The 18395-nt window shown below is 39.9% G+C and overlaps 2 protein-coding genes across 16 annotated transcripts in view; one reads left to right on the plus strand and one right to left on the minus strand.

The window, feature by feature from the left end:
• Positions 1–12062, minus strand: part of c2cd5 (C2 calcium dependent domain containing 5) — a 29263-nt gene extending 17201 nt beyond the window's left edge. For 5 of the 15 annotated variants that reach the window (XM_035907234.2, XM_035907237.2, XM_035907235.2 and 2 more), the window contains exons 1-10: positions 11720–12061; positions 11179–11287; positions 10945–11031; positions 10642–10813; positions 10455–10550; positions 10003–10158; positions 9682–9919; positions 5204–5361; positions 1811–2035; positions 1304–1392 (exon numbers count right to left, since the gene is read on the minus strand). In XM_035907234.2, coding sequence (XP_035763127.1) covers positions 1304–1392; positions 1811–2035; positions 5204–5361; positions 9682–9919; positions 10003–10158; positions 10455–10550; positions 10642–10813; positions 10945–11031; positions 11179–11268 — 1311 coding nt within the window. In that variant the 5' untranslated portion in view covers positions 11269–11287; positions 11720–12061. Of the gene's footprint in view, positions 1–956; positions 993–1303; positions 1393–1810; positions 2036–5203; positions 5362–5965; positions 6082–9681; positions 9920–10002; positions 10159–10454; positions 10551–10641; positions 10814–10944; positions 11032–11178; positions 11288–11719 lie in introns of all 15 variants that reach the window. The other 10 variants (XM_006789407.3, XM_006789405.3, XM_035907238.2 and 7 more) reach the window with 6 other exon arrangements.
• Positions 12063–15555: 3493 nt separating this feature from the next.
• On the plus strand, positions 15556–17964 carry tnni1c (troponin I, skeletal, slow c; the record flags this gene model as incomplete). Its single annotated transcript, XM_035907241.2, has 6 exons — positions 15556–15600; positions 16015–16056; positions 16163–16294; positions 16392–16481; positions 16594–16776; positions 16877–17964. Coding segments are annotated over 6 exons (594 nt in total), but the record flags the coding sequence as incomplete, so codon positions are not given.
• Positions 17965–18395: the final 431 nt, after the last annotated feature.

Below are 18395 nucleotides of genomic sequence, written 5' to 3' on the forward strand. Positions count from 1 at the left end.
ACATGCACCAAGGACAGAGTGTGATGAGCCCCCCATGCAGGTTTTGTCCACTGAGATTCCCCACTACAGCCTACCCGTGTAGGAATAAAACTCAAAAGCATTTCAAATACAGCTGGAAATGATTGAGAAAAACATCTATGAAAGCCTAGGTATTTAGTGTCACTGATGTAGTGATTGAATCCTTTTGAGTCTACTGTATACACATGCATTCATTAGGTCTGGAGCTGAAAGTGAAGGACAAAGACAGACAAAGTAGTTTGCGGCTGTGAATCATTACTCTGATTTACATGCTTGTCTCTGCCCACTAAGAACACAGCTGGTCTTCTGTCTCTATCCAAGTAATGTGATGCAAATCCATGCATTCACTCACACGAGGAGCAGGAAACAAAGCCTGCTGGTATTCATTCTTAGTTGAAGAGACACTCTTACAGAAAAGCAGAGGGACGTAGTGATTCCCAGCCATGCAGGACCAGTATGTGATGGATGGCTTCAGTGATCAGAAATCAGGTGGGAATGCCACAAATTTCAATCGTATCCACTACTCCACAAAAGGAAGATGTCTTCCAATTTGTCTGACAGCTCCTCCCACTCTGAGCCAGGTCACAAGAATGAGCTGATGAGATGAGTATGCTCATTCCTGTTTTTGATACGGGAAACCAAAAGTCAAACTCAGGAAATTTTTCTGGAAGGAGGGAGGCACTTGAGATGAATATCCAGACGAAACACGAACAGTCTCAAACACACCCCTTCGAACAAGAAGGGAGCACAACTCCTAACCTCAGGCACTCTGCCTTACATGTTTGTCAATCTTTTAGGGTTTGTAGGGTGCAGAGCAATAAAAAAAAAAAAAAAGAGCTAGGTTAGGAGTTGACTCAAGCTAGGTGGTGGCCATCCGCTTGGTTAGGGTTTCAAGGGAAAGGTGGAGAGTGAGAAGGTGTCACACTGATGGGACATACCCTGGCGTTTAACAATAACCCAGAGGAAGACGCTCCCTGAATAGCATAAGTGGTCGAGACACAAAAAATGGAACATTACTTGGTCTTACACAGACCGATCCCCATTAAACACCTCTCCAATGTCAGTTATGAATTTGTCACAAAGAATGCACCTGTGTTAAAACTCACCATTTGCACAGAGATCTGAGGCTGATATGCAACGCCAACACAAATGTCAAACCCTCAACTCTCCAAAATGGCTCGCCAGCTGTGACATTGCATTTCAGTCTCAGGTGTCTGCACCAGTAGTGAGCTAGTAATTAATTGTTTGTAAGCGTGGACGATGAGTGACACTATTGTCACCGTACCCGCTGCTCAAGAGCTGTCTGTGTCTGTTGTCTGAGGAGGGTCCTCAGAGGTCCCGCCTCCTTCCCGGCGCTGCCTCCACTGCCCATTCCTGATCACAGAGGAGAGCCTGGCTTCAGTTTTGTCATTTTAAACACAAAAGTCAGCCGAACACAAAGACAAACAAACTGTCAGGTGATTATTACATTGCAGCATTCATGTTAAAACAAAGTTGAACTTGGACGAAAAAAAACCCTAATGATCTTCAGCCTCATGAACCTCAGACTAACTTATTCTGATCATTTAGTGCACTAGAAAATACATCAAACCACATGCTGGGAGTTAAGGTATTCAGAATAGGACTCTCACAGTAGTGTTGTGGACTGTGAGCAGTGAGTGTTTCTGACAAAACCAGTCAAGACAATTTGGGTGTGAACAGTCCTGCTGTTGACCCATTAAATGAGTGAGATGCCGACACTTCACTGTTATAAGGTTCTGGCACTCGGTGACACACAGCAGGCCTACTATACCGGAGGCTGCCAGCAGCAGGTCCTCAGTGAAGGACACGCTCTTTCTCAGCAAGGCAGAGTCTGACTGGATGGAGGAGAGTGGGGCTGAGGTGGGTGCCCTGGGGTTAGAGCCACGACCACAGCCCACTGAGCCAGAACCAGGAAGGGACAGAGTGTCTGTGGAAAGGATGGGGGAGCTGGGGCAGAGGAAGATCCCAGGTCTGCATCTCACTGAATGGGGCTCCTCTATCCAACAGCAGAGAAACAGATGGAGGGTGCATAAAGAAAACAGATATATTGAGAATGGATAGGCAGAGAGCAATGAAGAGAGTAGGTAGAAGCACAACAACTGAGAAGATGGAGAAGAGTAGGATGAGGAGGAAAGTGGACACAAGCATAGAGAAATGAACTATGCAAAGTAGGTAGCTAGTATTAAGTAAGCTGGGCATTGCACTGATACTGACCTTGGTGAGCAGATCAGCTGTCAATACATTACATGGCTGGTCCACATTTTAATTAAATTAGCATGCTAACTACAGACTGATGACTTTCAGTGTTGCAGAACCCAAAAGATACTTTCAATTCAAATAATTTAATGACAGTTATCAAATGTGCACTGCATGTACTGGTTGTAAGGAGAGATAAAAAAGGAAAAATGCTGAAGAATGATGGGAAGCAAAAGCCATTTTCACACATGAACTCCAGACAATCAATGCTCCTGATCATGAGTCATTTCTCTTGCTCTCCATAATTTTATCTTCCCATCATTATGGTACAAGTTGATCTTGGTTTCAATCTGTCCAAAGATATTTCTAGAACTGTGAAGGCGCTTCTAGATGTTTCCTGGCGGTCTTATCTGGCCTTCCTGTCACGACCTGCGGAAACCTCAGTTTAGGCATCTCGTTGATTGTTCCAACTTTACCAAAAGTGCTCTTCACTCGGTTAGATGTGAAGCTGTTTTTCCTAAACATGGAAATAATTCTGTTATAGTGGACTTTACTTGTCTTCTGTGGTTTTTCAAGCCTTTCGATGTTGCTGAACTGGCTAGTTCATTTCTTCTTTTTAAGAATACACCAGAATGTTGATCCTTAAAGCTGATGCTCTTTGTTTTCTTTTGGTCTTTCAGCCAAATGATGAGCACTTTAACTTGTATTTATACATCTCTTGATCTCATATTGAGGTCAGCTACTAAATGCAAGCTCTAAACTTGGAATCAGCCCTAGATTTTTTTTTATCTGCTTTTAAATCATCTTTTAAATTATCTGCTTTTTATTATCATGGAATAATAAAAGAACATTCCTCTGAAATTGGATGTAATGGACTATGTAAACAATTGTCTGTTATTCCTAACAAGTTAATGCAATAACTTTGTCAAATACCTTGAATTAAAGCTTAAAAGTCTACAACTCAGTCAAATCTTATTGAAAGTGTTAAATCCTAAAGACTTAGCTATACAGTGCACCCAAAAAGTATTCACAGCTGTAACAGTTTGCCATGTTACAGCCTTATTCCAAAAATTGATTAAATTCATTTTTCTCTGCAAAACTTTGAGTATGATGCCACAAGCTTGGCACACCTATTTTTGGGAAGTTTCTATCATTCTTCTTTGCAGAACCTCTCAAGCTCCATCAGAATGGACGGGGAGCTTTGGTGCATAGCCAGTTTCCGATCTCTCCAGAGATTCAATCAGGTTTAAGTCTGGGATCTAGCTCCCTGTTGATCCCAAAGCCACTACCTTGTTATCTTGACTGCGTGATTAGGGTCACTGTCCTATTGTTAGATGAACTTTCACCCCAGTCTGAGGTCCAGAGCGCTCTGGAGCAGCTTATCATCAAGAATGTTTCTGTACATTGCAGCTTTCATCTTTCTCTTGACCATGACTCATCTCCTGCTCCTGAAAAATATCCCATCATACAGCTTGATAATGCTGCCTCCATGCTTCACTGTCGAGCGATACCCGATTTGCTGGTTACCTCTTGGCTCTCACGTGCCTTCCGTCTGTTCACTGCCATTCAGGCCTGATTGGTGGACTGCTGCAGAAATGGTTGTCCTTCCAGAAGGGCCTCCTCTCTCCACAGAGCAACACTGGAGCTCTGTCAGAGTCACCATCAGGTTCATGGTCACCTCCCTGACTAAGATCGTTCCATCCCAATCACTTAGACTGGCCAGGCGGCCGGCTCTAGGAAGGGTCCTGCTGGCTCCCAACTTCATCCATTAATGAATGATGAAGGCCAGTGTGCTCACCAGAAACTTCAATGCTGTAGTAATTTTCTATACCAATCACCTCTGTCTCAATACAATCCTGTTTTGGAGGTCAACAGACAATTCCTTGGACTTCACTTGCTTTGTGCTCTGACATGCACTGTCAACTATGGAACCTCACACGGGACCAGGTGTGTGCCTTTCCAAATCACATGCAATCAACTGAAACATCTGACAGATGATCAGTGGAAATGTTATCTACATGTTATATTTTTGTTTTTTATTTTTAATAAATTTCCAAGAATTTCAAGCAAACTTTCTTTACTTTGTGATCATGGGGTAGAACTTTGAGGTGAAAAATGAACTGAAACCATTTTAGAAAAAGGCTGTAACATTACAAAATGTGGAATAAGTTAAGAGCAGTGAATACTTTCCGTATTCACTGTACTTTGTTTGGTTTAAGTGACTGAAACAATCTAAATGCACTGGACATTTGTCTTTGAACGTGCAGCCTACCTTGGGGCAAGTCCTGCAATCTACATGTGAAAATGGCTTAAGAGGAAAAGAAAGGAGGCACAGAAGAGGAAACATGAGCAAGAAAGATAATGAAGTGGAAAGAAAGGAGGAATGTGGATTAGGGGAAAATGTAGGTCCAATCCTGAGGGCTCGGGAGGGCAGCTGTGGTGAAAAGTTCCTCAGTTTTTGTGGCATTTATTAGTGGCCTGCGTTAAAATGTGCTTAAGTTGTCCTTAGGGCAGAGTTCTACCAAAATTATCTCTTCCTCAATGATTAACCATAATGACTACTAATGGAGAAGTGACCTTCAATCAACAACAGCCCCCATGAGACACAGTGCTTCTAAAGCTACAACAACAAGGGGACGGAACAAATACAGAGATCTGGTGTGCCTTCAGGCTATGAAGCACATGTTTCATATAACAAATATTAAAAATGTTTTTTTTGTTTTGTTTTGTTTTTCAAAGTGTGAAACAAGAAGACACACCAGGCCACTGAGGACAAGTGGGAGACGAGGCAAGGCTTAATAAATATTTATAATAAAACTTACAACAGAAAATAATGTTAAAATATTCTTAAAAAATGAACTGAAAAAAACGGAATTTGAAAAACAAAACCACACAGCAGCACCAATATGAAGTGTAGGAGAAGGGAGGGATGAGAATGGGAAAGAGGGACGGGGCCAAGTATTCTTACCCGTCTTGGGCGTCAAACTGAGGTCTGTGTCTGATGATGAGGACTGGCGGCTGCATGGCTTGGAGGGAGAGAAGGGGGGAGGAGAGGAGGAGGTGGGAAGGGCTCTGAAAGGGGTTGGCGGGCCGGAGGACGAGGGCAGATCCTCAACAAATACCGGCCTGCCAGGAGAACATGACACACACACACACACGTCAGTCACCACTGCACCCCTCTGAGCGTTTGTATGTGTGCGCATATGTGGGTGAGAGTGAACCGAGGTTGTTAAGTGGGAGGGTGACTTTTTAATGTGACACTTGTTTGCTTTGGGTGAGGTGTGTTGTCAGGTGCTACGCATGGCTGGAAAACAAAAAAACAAAAGCAAGCGTGAAAAGCAAAAAGTAAGGACGAAGAACAGCACACGCGCACACACATAAATGAAACTAAAGAAAGCAATATGGCAAAACAGACAAAAAAAGATCAGATTAACAGAGGATGACGAGCTGAAGCATGTGTCCCAGTAGAGTGAAGCAAAGGTCAGGTGACTGTAGGGTGATTACAGGCCCTTCCTCAGAAATGCTGATGCAACTGCAAACCCGAGTGCCCACCCCGCAGTAATTAGAAAATGAGAAGTGGAGGGATTCCAGACTAAAATCATTTTTAAGGACATAAGGGTCTGTCTACCTTCTTTGCCTTGATGCCTCTATCTTATAGATTTATTGCTACACTACATTTCTGATTTCCTGCCTTTCTCCTGCACCTATTTCCTTTCCTGCCTCTGCGTACCAGTGAAGATGAGTGTGGGAACAGAGACTGAGAAGTTCTGGGACAGTCTCTGGGAGCTGCAGACCGAATGCACTGGGCTGTTGTGGGTGGAGCGGCATCCGTGGGCAAGGGGAGACCTGGGCCAATCAGCAGAAAGAATGAGAGTGAGAGAGAGAGAGAAAGACAAAGAAAAAGAGAGAGAGGAAGACGAAGGGCCGATATGGACACGAGCGGTGAGAAACGTCCAAATCCAAATGTTGGCAGAAAGGAAGAAAGAGGTGCACACAAGAACCAACACAACACAACATTGCAGTAGAGTGAAAAAGGGAGACAAAAAAGGAAAAGAACAGCAAAAAGAGGTTGTTGGGTTTTGTTTTTTTTTAAACTCCCACTTTTTGCACTGTTATTCAATTTAAAGTCATGTGAAAGAAGCACGAAAACAACACGCAGCTCTCAGTTTGAAATCTCAGTCTCGCACATATACAGAGCAGGGATGTAAACACGAGGGGAAAAAAAGGTAACGAAAGTCCTACAGCATAAGTATCCAAAAATAAGCTAGCCTGGAAAGAATTTCTTTTTATATTGCTCCCTGGGAAACCTTAAAATTCTCCATTATGGCTGAAGAATTAAAAAAGGAAGTAAAAGAAAAATAATCGGCAATCATTTTAATACATGGAGTAACTGTGGATATCAATTTTAAGCAAACTGATTAAGAAAGGTCCTTTATTTTATAGTAGTGTAAAATATCCAACCGCTACATCTTGAACTGTTGGTCCAAAAAAAAAGCAATCTGATGACCTTGTTTTCCACTTTGGCATCATTTTGTTCTCATTATGTCTTTTTTTGTTTGTTTGTTTTTACTGAAAAGTAAGTAAAGGAGGCCTAAACAAAGATAGACAGACAATTAAATAAAAAAGTGACTGTATTTTTTGTAGTAACTGAAAGTGCATTTATTGAAGGGAAGGAATTGAGATTGTAAATGACTGGCAACTGCCAGCGCTACCCCTCAACCTCCTAGTGGACACACCTAGGGCTGTTCGATATAACGATATATATCAGATGCAGTGTTGGGGAGTAACGGAATACATGTACCGCCGTTACGTATTTAAAATACAAAATATGAGTAACTGTATTCCGTTACAGTTACCGTTTAAAAAGGTGGTATTTAGAATACAGTTACTTTGTTGAAATAAATGGATTACACGGCGGTACTTCCCTGTTTCATGTTGTCGCGGGTCAGGACTGTTTGGGTTTTGTTTGACAGCTATGTTCTGTTGTTCCAGGCGGCAGCGTTACGGTTGCCATGGTTACAGGGTGACGCTCGCTCTCTGCGTGTTTCCTGGGTGAGAGAGCGCCTTTTTGTTGTTGTTGTGCTAAGCTAATAGGCAGAATGCTACAGGTATAGCTCTAAAGAATGTAGCATCATAGGCAGTGTAGTCCGTGCTGCAGGGAGAATGGACTCACATACCCGTTATGTGTCTGTGAGCGAGGGAGGGAGAAAAAGGAAAAGTACCAGCTGTCATCGAGCAAAAACGGGAGCTGGAAGCATGTAAATATAATAATAACCACTGCAGCCAAGTAGAGTGCCTGACGAGCCCAGTTGTAAGTAAGCTATTAAGACTCGACTGTACACCGTGTTCGTGTTTTCCTCCAAAAACAATAAGTTCCGTTGCAGCAGCCTTTCAACGCCTCTCTCTGTCTCTTGCTAGCAAAGTTGACCCAGACAACAAAGTAAAGCTATTTTTCGGCTATGAGCCCGACACAGAACCCACCGTATTAGCCAGAGGTCCCTTTACTACGGTTCGGAGCCGCGGACCTTCAGTAACAGTAATAAATCACAGCAATAGTACATTCACGTAGTTGTAAACAGCATGATAATATATTAAGTAATCCAAAGTATTCAGAATACGTTACTCTCATTGAGTAACGTAACGGAATACGTTACAGAATACATTTTGGGGCATGTATTCTGTAATCTGTAATGGAATACATTTTAAAAGTAACCTTCCCAACACTGATCAGATGACGATATAAAAACGTCTATCGTTTCATTTTATGCTATTGTTTGTTTCGTGGTGTCGCAAAATAAACTGTTTACGGCGATATTTTTTCATTATTTTGATGGTCACTGTAGTGGCTATATTAATTTCTTAAAGTTCTCTCTTTCTCTTACATTTAATATAACCACACTACAGACAGACAAGCGTTTGTTTTTATGCGTTGTGGTTAGCAACAACGACGGTAAAACCACCGCGTGTCTGCTTGTTCCACATAAACCTTTCACAATAAAGATGCAGAGTGTTTACGGATGAGAAGCAAAAAAGAGCCGTCAGGTGCTAAAAAATAAACCTTTAACTCAAACGTTAGAACAGGCTTTTCCCCGCAGCACGCCGTGTAATAAATACTCACAAAGAAAACAGCGGCCGTTACAACTTATGTCTAAAAATGTATAGTTTCATACATCAGTTAAAACACTTGACTCCAGGTACGGCGCCCAGCTGGAAACACTTCACGCAAGACGAACTGCCCGAGATTCACAGAATTTACAGAAAATGTTACATTTTTGTGATTTATATCGTTATCGGACGATAGATGTCTTAATATCGGGATATGAGATTTTGGTCATATCGCACAGCCCTAGACTGTGGGGAAATTAAAAATCTGTTATTATAACCTTATCAAGTTATTGAATTCACATGACTTGACCTCTGACCTTGAGGTCGAACCCAAAATTACTAAATGGATTTAATTTAGTGGAATTTCTCTTTATACTCACTACTGCTGAACAGCAAACGACAAGAATCCTGAATCATGGCAGCTTTAGCTCATTGAATAACCAGTTTAAAAACAATCAAGAATGTGTGTAATCACAGATAGATTCTGATAACATAGAAGAAATTGGGTTTTTTACAACACTTTCTTAATTGCAAGAAAAACCAAAATGCAGGCAAGTCTTAAAGGAAAGATGAAGAAAGACAATCATAACAGAAAGAAGAAAATTAACTCCGGTATAATAATTACGCTCGCTCTCTCTCCTTCGATTCATCACTTCGTCCTATTTTTAGTGGACATTCATGACTGTTCTCCTCACCGAAAAAAAAAAAGTTTTTCAATTAAATTCACACATTTCATCTCACCACCAGCAGATGTTTACATCCCTGTTACACAAAATCTCACACGCCGACACACAGATGTACAGTTTGAAGAGAATAAGAGGCACACAAGCACACCAAGTCGTTAAGGTTACAGGAACTGGATGTAAACCACAAAACAAATCACTTATGATGGGAAAAGCAGAAAAAAGTGAGTAACCACATAGTTAGAGGCACAGCAGAACATGTGTACTAGATACTCACTAAAAAGATGCAGCACTAGAACATGCAGAGGCAGAGCAGAAAGCCATGCAAGAGGAGTCTAAAAGAGCAGACACAGACAAGGGAGGAGGAGGGGGTTGAGGATGGCTGTGTGTGTACTGTACATGTGTGTGTCTCAGGTTATGTCGTGTGCTGTTAGTTTTATGATGCACTACACGTGATACAATGGACACACCAAGTGCAAAGGGGAATCAAGAGATACTGAGACACACACAGGAGTGTGCACATAAACTTTTATACAGTACACGCTTTAATCCACACACTCTCCCTCTCGTGCACACACAATCGTCTTTCCCAAAACTCACAGTCTTGCACATAAAAGAGGTAGTAGTGTGCATGCTCGTGTTGTTGGTTCATACTCACTCCTTTCCATCTTTAGAGGGGGAATTGCAGGCATTGGAAGCAGGAGCTGTGTTTGGGTGCATGTGTGTGTTGGTGTTAGGGGCACTTCCAGAGCTGAGTTTGTCCAGCGTGCAGGCGGTACCTATGGCCCGGACCACCAGGCCCGACTCTCCTTCCAGGTCGAAACACTGCAAGTAGCCCACTACTGCATTCCCACCCATCTCCAGCACTTTAAGCCCTATTTTTCTCTGTAGTTCTCCTGGACGGGGGGGTAACACACGACCATGTTAACAAAACAGGGAAAATTGGGGCACTCATTCCTCCACACCTGAATTTCCTTACCAGACATGAGAGAGATGAGCCTCTGTCGTGCTTCATTGGAGGCCCTGGGAGTTCTGATACGGTCAATCCACTGGTACTCTGGATCTTCATTTACCACGAGTTCCTCAACAAAGCCGTGCACCAAAGTTGCCCTGTAGCATTGTGGAATACATGTGGCTGCCATACAGAAACAGAGAGGAAGGAACTTAGATTTCACGAGAAAGGTTTGTTATAGCTGATATTCCATCTTTATTGCACATTTTAAGTGGTATTTCCTTGTTTACAGATGTGCTGATGGCACTGACACAGCTTACAATTTTGCTGATCAAGGAATAACCCCTTTTTTTGTTGGCAAGATCATTATGACACAAAAAACTTGATTACAATGCCATCTAATTAACTGCTCTCCCTCACATAAATCTGAAAATTGTGTCTTATGACGCATTTAGAATCAAAAATCCACCCAAACTTACTGCAGAAAAACTTGACCCCGCATGAAGACTGTCTGAAACGGTTCAAATCGTTGAAGAGCTCCACTTTAACAATGACGTTTATTTCCCCTCGAATTCCTGATGACAAACAATAGAAATATAGATGAGGCCATGAAGAAAACAAAATAAAATTAGTGATCATTGTGGATGGATTAGCTGATTCTTATACCATGGATGGTATCATAGATGGGAAACCAGCCAGAGATGACAGAAGCAGCCTCACTGTAAAGCAGTGGATCAATGTCAATGTAAACTTTCCCTATGGCATCATTAGCACTGTAAGTGTCGTGGTCCAATACTGTGATCTGCAATGGCTCATCCTGCAAGTCCTCATCATCGACCTACAGACAGCAAGGCATGAAGAGGAACAAGAGGCAAAAGCGAGGAGGAGAGTTTAGAAATCTACAGAATCTGATTGCAATTTAATGTAGTAATAACATCGGTCCCTCATGTTCAAAGAGAGGCATTTTACCTCAAATTTGAACCACTCCGAGTTCCATTGTGGATTGAGGGATTTGGGACAGACATCTGTTTTGAAGGTTGTGTTTCCAAACTTGACCTGGAATGTAATCAGACACCTTTTTTAAATGCCTAATTGCTTTTCTTGGCTCATTTTAGAGGGGAAGTGACTATCAGCATTGGGACAAACAGTTCATGTACAGCTACACTGCTATAAACAAATTAAGTACATAAATTCTTCTCTTACCTCTACGAAAGCATCAGTAAGGTCACTGGCTCTGTCCATCACAGGCAAGTGGCGCCCTGCCACAATTTTGGCCTTCAGTTTCCCAGGCATGATTCAATTTTACGCTGATCTGTCAACGTATATAATTAAATCTCTCAACACTGCCCTTAGCAACAGGAAACATCGAGGCGTCGGTAAACATGTTTTGGTGATAACGTGCAGAGCCCCTTCCTCTGTTTACAAGCTCACTAGCTAATTAGCTAAAAGCTAAACTAGAATTTGTATTTCTTGTTTTTCAAAAAGGACGATCCACTCGGTTTGAGGTTATCTACTGGATTGCCCTTTATCAAAACAAAACAAAAAACAAACTATCAGTGTGCTAGATTAAGTTAGCAACACGAGGCTAACACGAAAAGCCACTTAGGTTAACTGCATTGCAGTCAGAATCTCTTTAGCTCTAGTTACCTGATCGGCCATGTTTTTACAGTCACACGGCAAAGCCTCCACCTATGCAGCTACAAAATAAGCATGTTGTCTTCAGTGCAGACTGTAGCATCCTTACCAGTGCTAGAAGATTAACATACAGCTGGCCAAGCAGCAGCAGTCTCGTTTTACTCGGACATTATTGTTGACAGTCCACCGTTCGTCTGACCTCCGTGTCTCTCCCATAACACGAGACGTGAGTTCCCATTACACCACGCAAGAAAGTGTCGCTCAACTTAGAAATCATCCAGCCGCAGATATGCGGCTTTACAGATACTGGCGATGCTCTACAAATGGCATTACTGTTCACTTACTATTTATTACACACGTCCCGCGTAAATACAACGGCTAGCTTGACAGCATGAAGCCCATGATGAATGAATTCTCACTTGGGGTTGTTGCGTGCTGCGTTTGTGTGTACCTCGTGAAGATGTACTTTAACATGCGAACGTTACGTCGACGCGCCCCTGCTTCAAATAAAAATAATAATATAAGAAATAATATAATATCTACTTCCACTAGGATGATTAAAATGTGCTTATATGCAGTCAAAGTATTAAGTTTAGCTTTTCAGTAGTTCAATTTCGCTTAATTTTCTCTATTTCAATAGCAGCTCCCCCGTTAAGTGTATCCCTTAAAGGCATCTTAGAGATTTGGTTTGAACATGCGCAACTTTGACAACTTCGTTTACCCTCCATGTGACCGTAGCACGAGGAAGCAAACACTCCCAGTATTATTAAAATAAATGCCAAAATGTTTTGCGTGCATGGGTACTGTAAAAGAGGTTACGTGATAGATTTTTTTTTAACAATCCTGCTGTTGTATTTTTTATTTTATTTTTTTGCGCATGTTGAATACTTTATCCGGAAAAAATATATATCTTTGCAGAAATGACAACATGAAACCTATAATAGGAGGAGGCTTTCCTAATAAAAGAAAACCCAACAAAAGACCTAAACTAGAAGTAGAGTAGCCTACTGCCTGAACCGTAGTCCTCCAAACATCTCAACAAGACACTGTTGCACTGTTGCAGGTGCTTTGAGTACTTAGAAATATTGACTGAAAATAAACCCTCAGCATGTTCTCCATTTGCTCAAGCTTGAATGTTATATGTTTTAAAACTACAGCCCCCGTGAATTTCAGGGAAGTTGTGCCCGTTTTTTGTTTTGTTTTTCTAAATTAAAATTATACATTGTTTGTTTCATTTTTAAAAATATTTACCATTACATCTCAACCTGAGAGCCTTTTATATATGTATATGTAATATGTTATGTGTAAGAACTGTAAAAATGTTCTGCAAAACAAAGCAAGAAAGGACACCAGGAAAACATTACACAGTGTTCTTTTGTAGTACACGTAACTCTTGTGCCAGGTGGATTAGTCTATATCAAACACAGCTTGTCACAGCTTGTCACCTTTGTCTACTGAGGGGAGTCAAATGGTATTTTTAGTATGTATGATATGTATGAAGACAAACACCTGTCACATAAAAAGAGATTTAGTTACACATGTATGACTACCTATATTTGTGGACCAAGGTTTAAAATGAAATCTCCCTTACACTAATAGATTTTAATCACAATACATGAAACAATCTGAAAAGGACAACAAAATAACTTAACAAAGTAGGGAAAACTAAAACAAGGTCACCAGAAGACAGGAGCTATGGTTCACTAGGTTCATGGCTCCTTCTAACATTCATGGCTCAAAGAAGAAAAGTCCTGCAGGGTTTGATAGTGCCCTTATTATTTCTCCAACACAACAAAGTGGGTACTTGTGTTTTTTAGTGGAACCTCTCAACATTTATTATAAGTCATGTATAATGGAAGAGCACAGTTTCACAGTTATCATTTTAAATCATAATTAATTTATATAGTCTGGACATACTGCTTATGAAATTATGTCTAACCAACTGCAACACAAATATGCAGTTTGGGTTGCGATTTGTTTATATTCTATTCCTGCAGAGCTGGCACAGTTGGCGTTGAGCACACACAACTTTGTTGTAAAGGGCTATTCTATTCTATTCTTTTCTTTTCTATATGAATTACTGCCTTGCTGTTTTATCTCTATCTGTCTAGACTCAGATACCATATCTAGTAAGGATTAAGTACATATATATAAATATAGTAAGGAATTTAATATGTTGTGGTCACACCTCTTTCATATTTTGACTTTTGGGTTGAATAGTGGCCAGAAATCTTTTGTAGAACTTTATGAACTTTGACACCTTTTTGTTGATAAAATCTCATCAACTTCTCATTTTATCTTACATTCAAAAGATATTTTCCCCATAAATTCTGACTTTATATAAGTAACCTGATTACATATAACATTTCACTGTAATTTTGTTACATGAGCACAATGTAAAACATTGAATTTAATTGAATCAGGTTCAATTACATTTATTTGAATAAATAAACCTTTGATTTTACATATTTCAATTGCATCACATTTACTTATTGAATCATGATGTGTTGATGTCCAAAACGTTTGGTGACAGTGATCTTGACAGTTGATCACTTAATAAAAAAAAAAAACTTTAACCACTTAACATAAAACCTTATTATTGAGCAATACAAAAAAGCAAAACAAAACAAAAAATAGTTATGTACTGGGAACTCTGTTCTCTGCACCCATGGGCCACTAACAGGTTAATCTGACCATGTGTTAATGTCTGAGCGGGTTTAACACATTGTGTGGATAGCTGAAATAGTTGGAGAAGGGGCACCAAGTTTTTAGTGTGCACAAGAATAAAGGGCATTTAAACTATGCATACATCTTACCCTGAAGAATACAGTTTCATAGTTGTGCAGAATTCACACAATGAAGAATATTGTATTTTTCATTCAGATCAGATTCTGGTTCTTATTCCAGAGACCTAATAGTATGCTTTAGTAGGTGGAAATCCTTTTGGTTTATTGGTAGGCCAGGAACCTTTTGCCTTTAATAAATAACATTATAATACCGACGCACTGTAAACCTCTCTGGAGATGCTATCACTGTACCACAAACATGAAGATGAAAGCTACCAACGACCACAGAAAGTCACGCATTTCACGGTGAAAACGCTCCTCACTCAGTCTTCCTCCCTTTGCCAAAAAATATAAAAGAGAAACAAAACAGAGAGCATTATAAACATCAGTCTGGCTCATATCCAAAAGCGAAAGGTTTTAATTTTTGCAGTGACAGTATAATTTCTCACTGAGGGCCCGGGAGGCGTCACGAGATCAGCTGTTAGAAAAAACAAAGAAATCTCACTGTGTCGTTTTTTTCTGAGGACCACGAATATTTATTTCTTTTATTATTTTATTTTTATGTAGAGTCTTATCTTAACAGTTTTTTTTGTTTGTTTTGTTTTTAGCTAGGTGGCCAAAAATAAAGTGCTGAATTTGTATCTTGGTGAGAAACCTCTAAGTTCTAAAACAAAAAGAAGAAAAGGGGAGATTTATTCGTCACAATAGACGATCTTCGATCTACGGGTCTGACTTATAAAATGCAGGCGCTGCTGTTTCTCGCTTGTAAAGTGACTCGTTCCTGACGTGAGAAGTGAAAACTTCAATTAGGCGTCATAGTTTCTTTCTTTCTTTCTTTCTTTCTTTCTTTCTTTCTTTCTTTCTTTCTTTCTTTTTTTCTTTCTTTAATAGCATCCAAATTGTGTAAAGGAAAAACAATGTCTGGCGAGTAAGTTGTCACTTTTTTATTCTTATTTAAATGGCCTATGAAGTCGGATACTCTTTCATATGAGAATAATAATCTCATGCCTTTTTTTGGTTTGTGCATCTTTGATTTTGCTGAACAACAAATTGGGCACTCACAGCGGTGTAAGTTGCAGCCTGCATGACCATATGCTTTCTTAGCTAACAATTATACAGATTTGTGTTTAACATAGTTTGAATTTCTTGTGCATCCCTTTCTCCTCAGTATACATCATCCACTGCCCCCAAGGGAGAGGCGAAGGTATTTATATTTTTTATATTATCATATGATTATTAAATTAAGTCTTATATTTCTAACCTGTCAAGAATGTGTTTTTATATTTGCAGACTGTATACTTTCATGCAGCAGAAAAAAGAAATAATTTCAGTGTCATTGTGATATATTTATGTCAGTTTTATTTGATATGATCTGACATTTAGTTTCTCATTATAGAAAAAAAAAAGGTAATCGTTTAAATGGTTGATGAGCTTATAACTGAGGTCAGAATACCAGATACGCTCTTGTGTTTGTTAAAGATACCTATTTTAGACTCATATTGATAACTGCAGATAGAAAATTTTCCATCCTGCTGCTGTTTTAAAGGAGTTAGGCACTTAATTGAGCAATGTGGCATGTCAAGTCATCAATAATATGCAATATTTGTATTGTTTCCAGCCTAAATGCAAGATTTCTGCGTCACGCAAGCTATCACTAAAGGTAAATAATTTATAATGATGGCCAAAATGCACGAGCCATAATAACTTCTGAATATATAATAAATAGAATGTCATTATGAGAAAAGTTCTCATTTGACTTTTTCGAGATCCTTCTGCTGACTCGTGCAACGGAAGACTTGGAGGCAGAGAAAACTGCAAATGAGGAACAGAAGGTTCGATACCTGAGGGAGAAGCTTCCACCGCTGCAGCTCAGTGGGTTAAACATTGATGATCTGCAGGTGTGAGCTTATGATACTCTGAGTAAGCATATGGGCTTGACAGTGTTTTTAAAGCTAATCAAGTGTCATGAATTGAAACTTATTTTTTTCTGTGTAGAAAGTCTGTAAGGAGATTCATGAAAAGATTCATGTGGTGGACGAGGATCGCTATGACTGTGAAGCAAAGGTTCACAAGAACTACAGAGATGTATGAGCTCAGCAAACATCATAACACACCTAGTTAAACGAAAATATATTGACACACTTTTTCCCCCCCTTTAACAATAAGCCACCAATAAAGCTTTTCCCTCTATTGCTAGATCAACGAGTTGAAGCTAAAGGTACAGGACCTTGGAGGAAAGTTTAAGAAACCAGCTCTCAGGAAGGTGAGAGTGTCAGCAGATGAGATGTTGAAAGCTCTGTTTGGATCGAAAACTAAGGGCTCCATGGATCTGAGGGCCAATCTCAAGTCTGTAAAGAAAGAAGACATCAAACAAGAGAAGGTTTGCTCTAGCAACACACATAATTGGTATCTAGTTATATTCAAATAAGCAGCCGAATAAAACTGCAGAATCTGATGGTCTGAATGCGTCTTTACTTTAGGAGCTGACGATGGAGGTGGGTGACTGGCGTAAAAATGTGGAGGCCATGTCTGGTATGCAGGGCAGGAAGAAGATGTTTGATGCTGCTGGTGGGGCCCAGTGAACAAATTCCTTCATGCGCTGACGCTGCAGGATGGATGGAGGAAGATTTAATGAAAGAACTTTAATTGAAAGTGAAAAAAAATTAACCAAAATTTAACATAACATTTATAAAATAAAACTAAAATGAGTCAAAAATAAAATGGGATAGTCAAAAACTAAAAATTACAAACCTAAAAATAAATGAATTCATAAATTACTGGTGGAGACTAATACGCAATGAAGTTCAGAGCTTGACCATTACAATAAGATATACTCCATGGACAACTGGATTGGTTGGATTTAGATTTTAGGCATATTATCATATGGTGATAATACTGTATTTCATTTGTGAGTGCAGCAGATTTACATTGCTTGGCATTGTCCTTGTACACAGTAATGGAGCTGTATTTCTTCTGTCTCCACTAAGGAATGCCATAAACTTGCAGTGCCACCTGAGATATTTAGAGCAAGGATATACTTAGCCTTTATTCTTCTATGGAATGAATTCCTCTCCGGTTAAAAACAGCAAATATTGTCACACATACTGATACTTGTCCTTGAACTAGCGTCAAACACTGTCAGCAAGACAGGGGGTTGAAGGGTGTTGTGGATGGAGTCAGCAGCCTTTAAGGACTCTAAGGGTGATGGAAAGAATTTGTGTATGACTGACAATGCTATTTTTACTGTGTGAAGTTATTTCATTTAGTATAACAGTGGCCTATATGCACTACAATAGTACAGCTTCTGTCTATATGAGCTATGAAATAATCTGCCATAACCCAGAAATATCAGTCTATCCTCAAGAATAAGAAAATCACAGAAACTGGCCTGCTAGTCTCGATTTTTACTTTTACAAGAATTAGGATGTATAGTATAGATGTATGTATAGACATGTACCTAATGCCCAAATCAGAGGTTTTGGCCCAAAGTTTCTGCAGATTTGTCAGCTGTATATCTATAATGCGAATACCCCAAAGGTGCTCTGTTGGACTGAAATTTGGTGACAGTAGCAACGACAGTACCCTATTTATTTCCTATCCTATTTGTAGTCTTTTATTTTAGGTCACGAGCAGTTGTCTAAGCGTTTCACTGCATATCGTACTGTGTATGACTGTGTATGTGACAAATAAAATTTGAATTTGATTTGAGTACAGTGAACTCATTGTCATGTACAAAAAGCTAGTTTGAGATTATTTGAGATTTGTAACATGATATTCTATTCTGATTGAAATAAGCAGAAGATTGGTACAGTGTGGTCATAAAGGATGGACATTATTAGCAACAATACTCAGGTAGGCTGTGGCATTTAAACAATGCTTAGATGATAAAAAGGGGCCCAAAGTGTGCTAAGAAAAGAACTCCCATAACATCTCACCACCTACAGCAGCCTGAACTGTTGATACAAGGCAGGATTTAATTCACATGCATGAATTAAATTA

The sequence above is a fragment of the Neolamprologus brichardi genome, chromosome 7 (assembly GCF_056152115.1).
Source record: "Neolamprologus brichardi isolate AB-2024 chromosome 7, ASM5615211v1, whole genome shotgun sequence".
NCBI lineage: Eukaryota > Metazoa > Chordata > Actinopteri > Cichliformes > Cichlidae > Neolamprologus > Neolamprologus brichardi.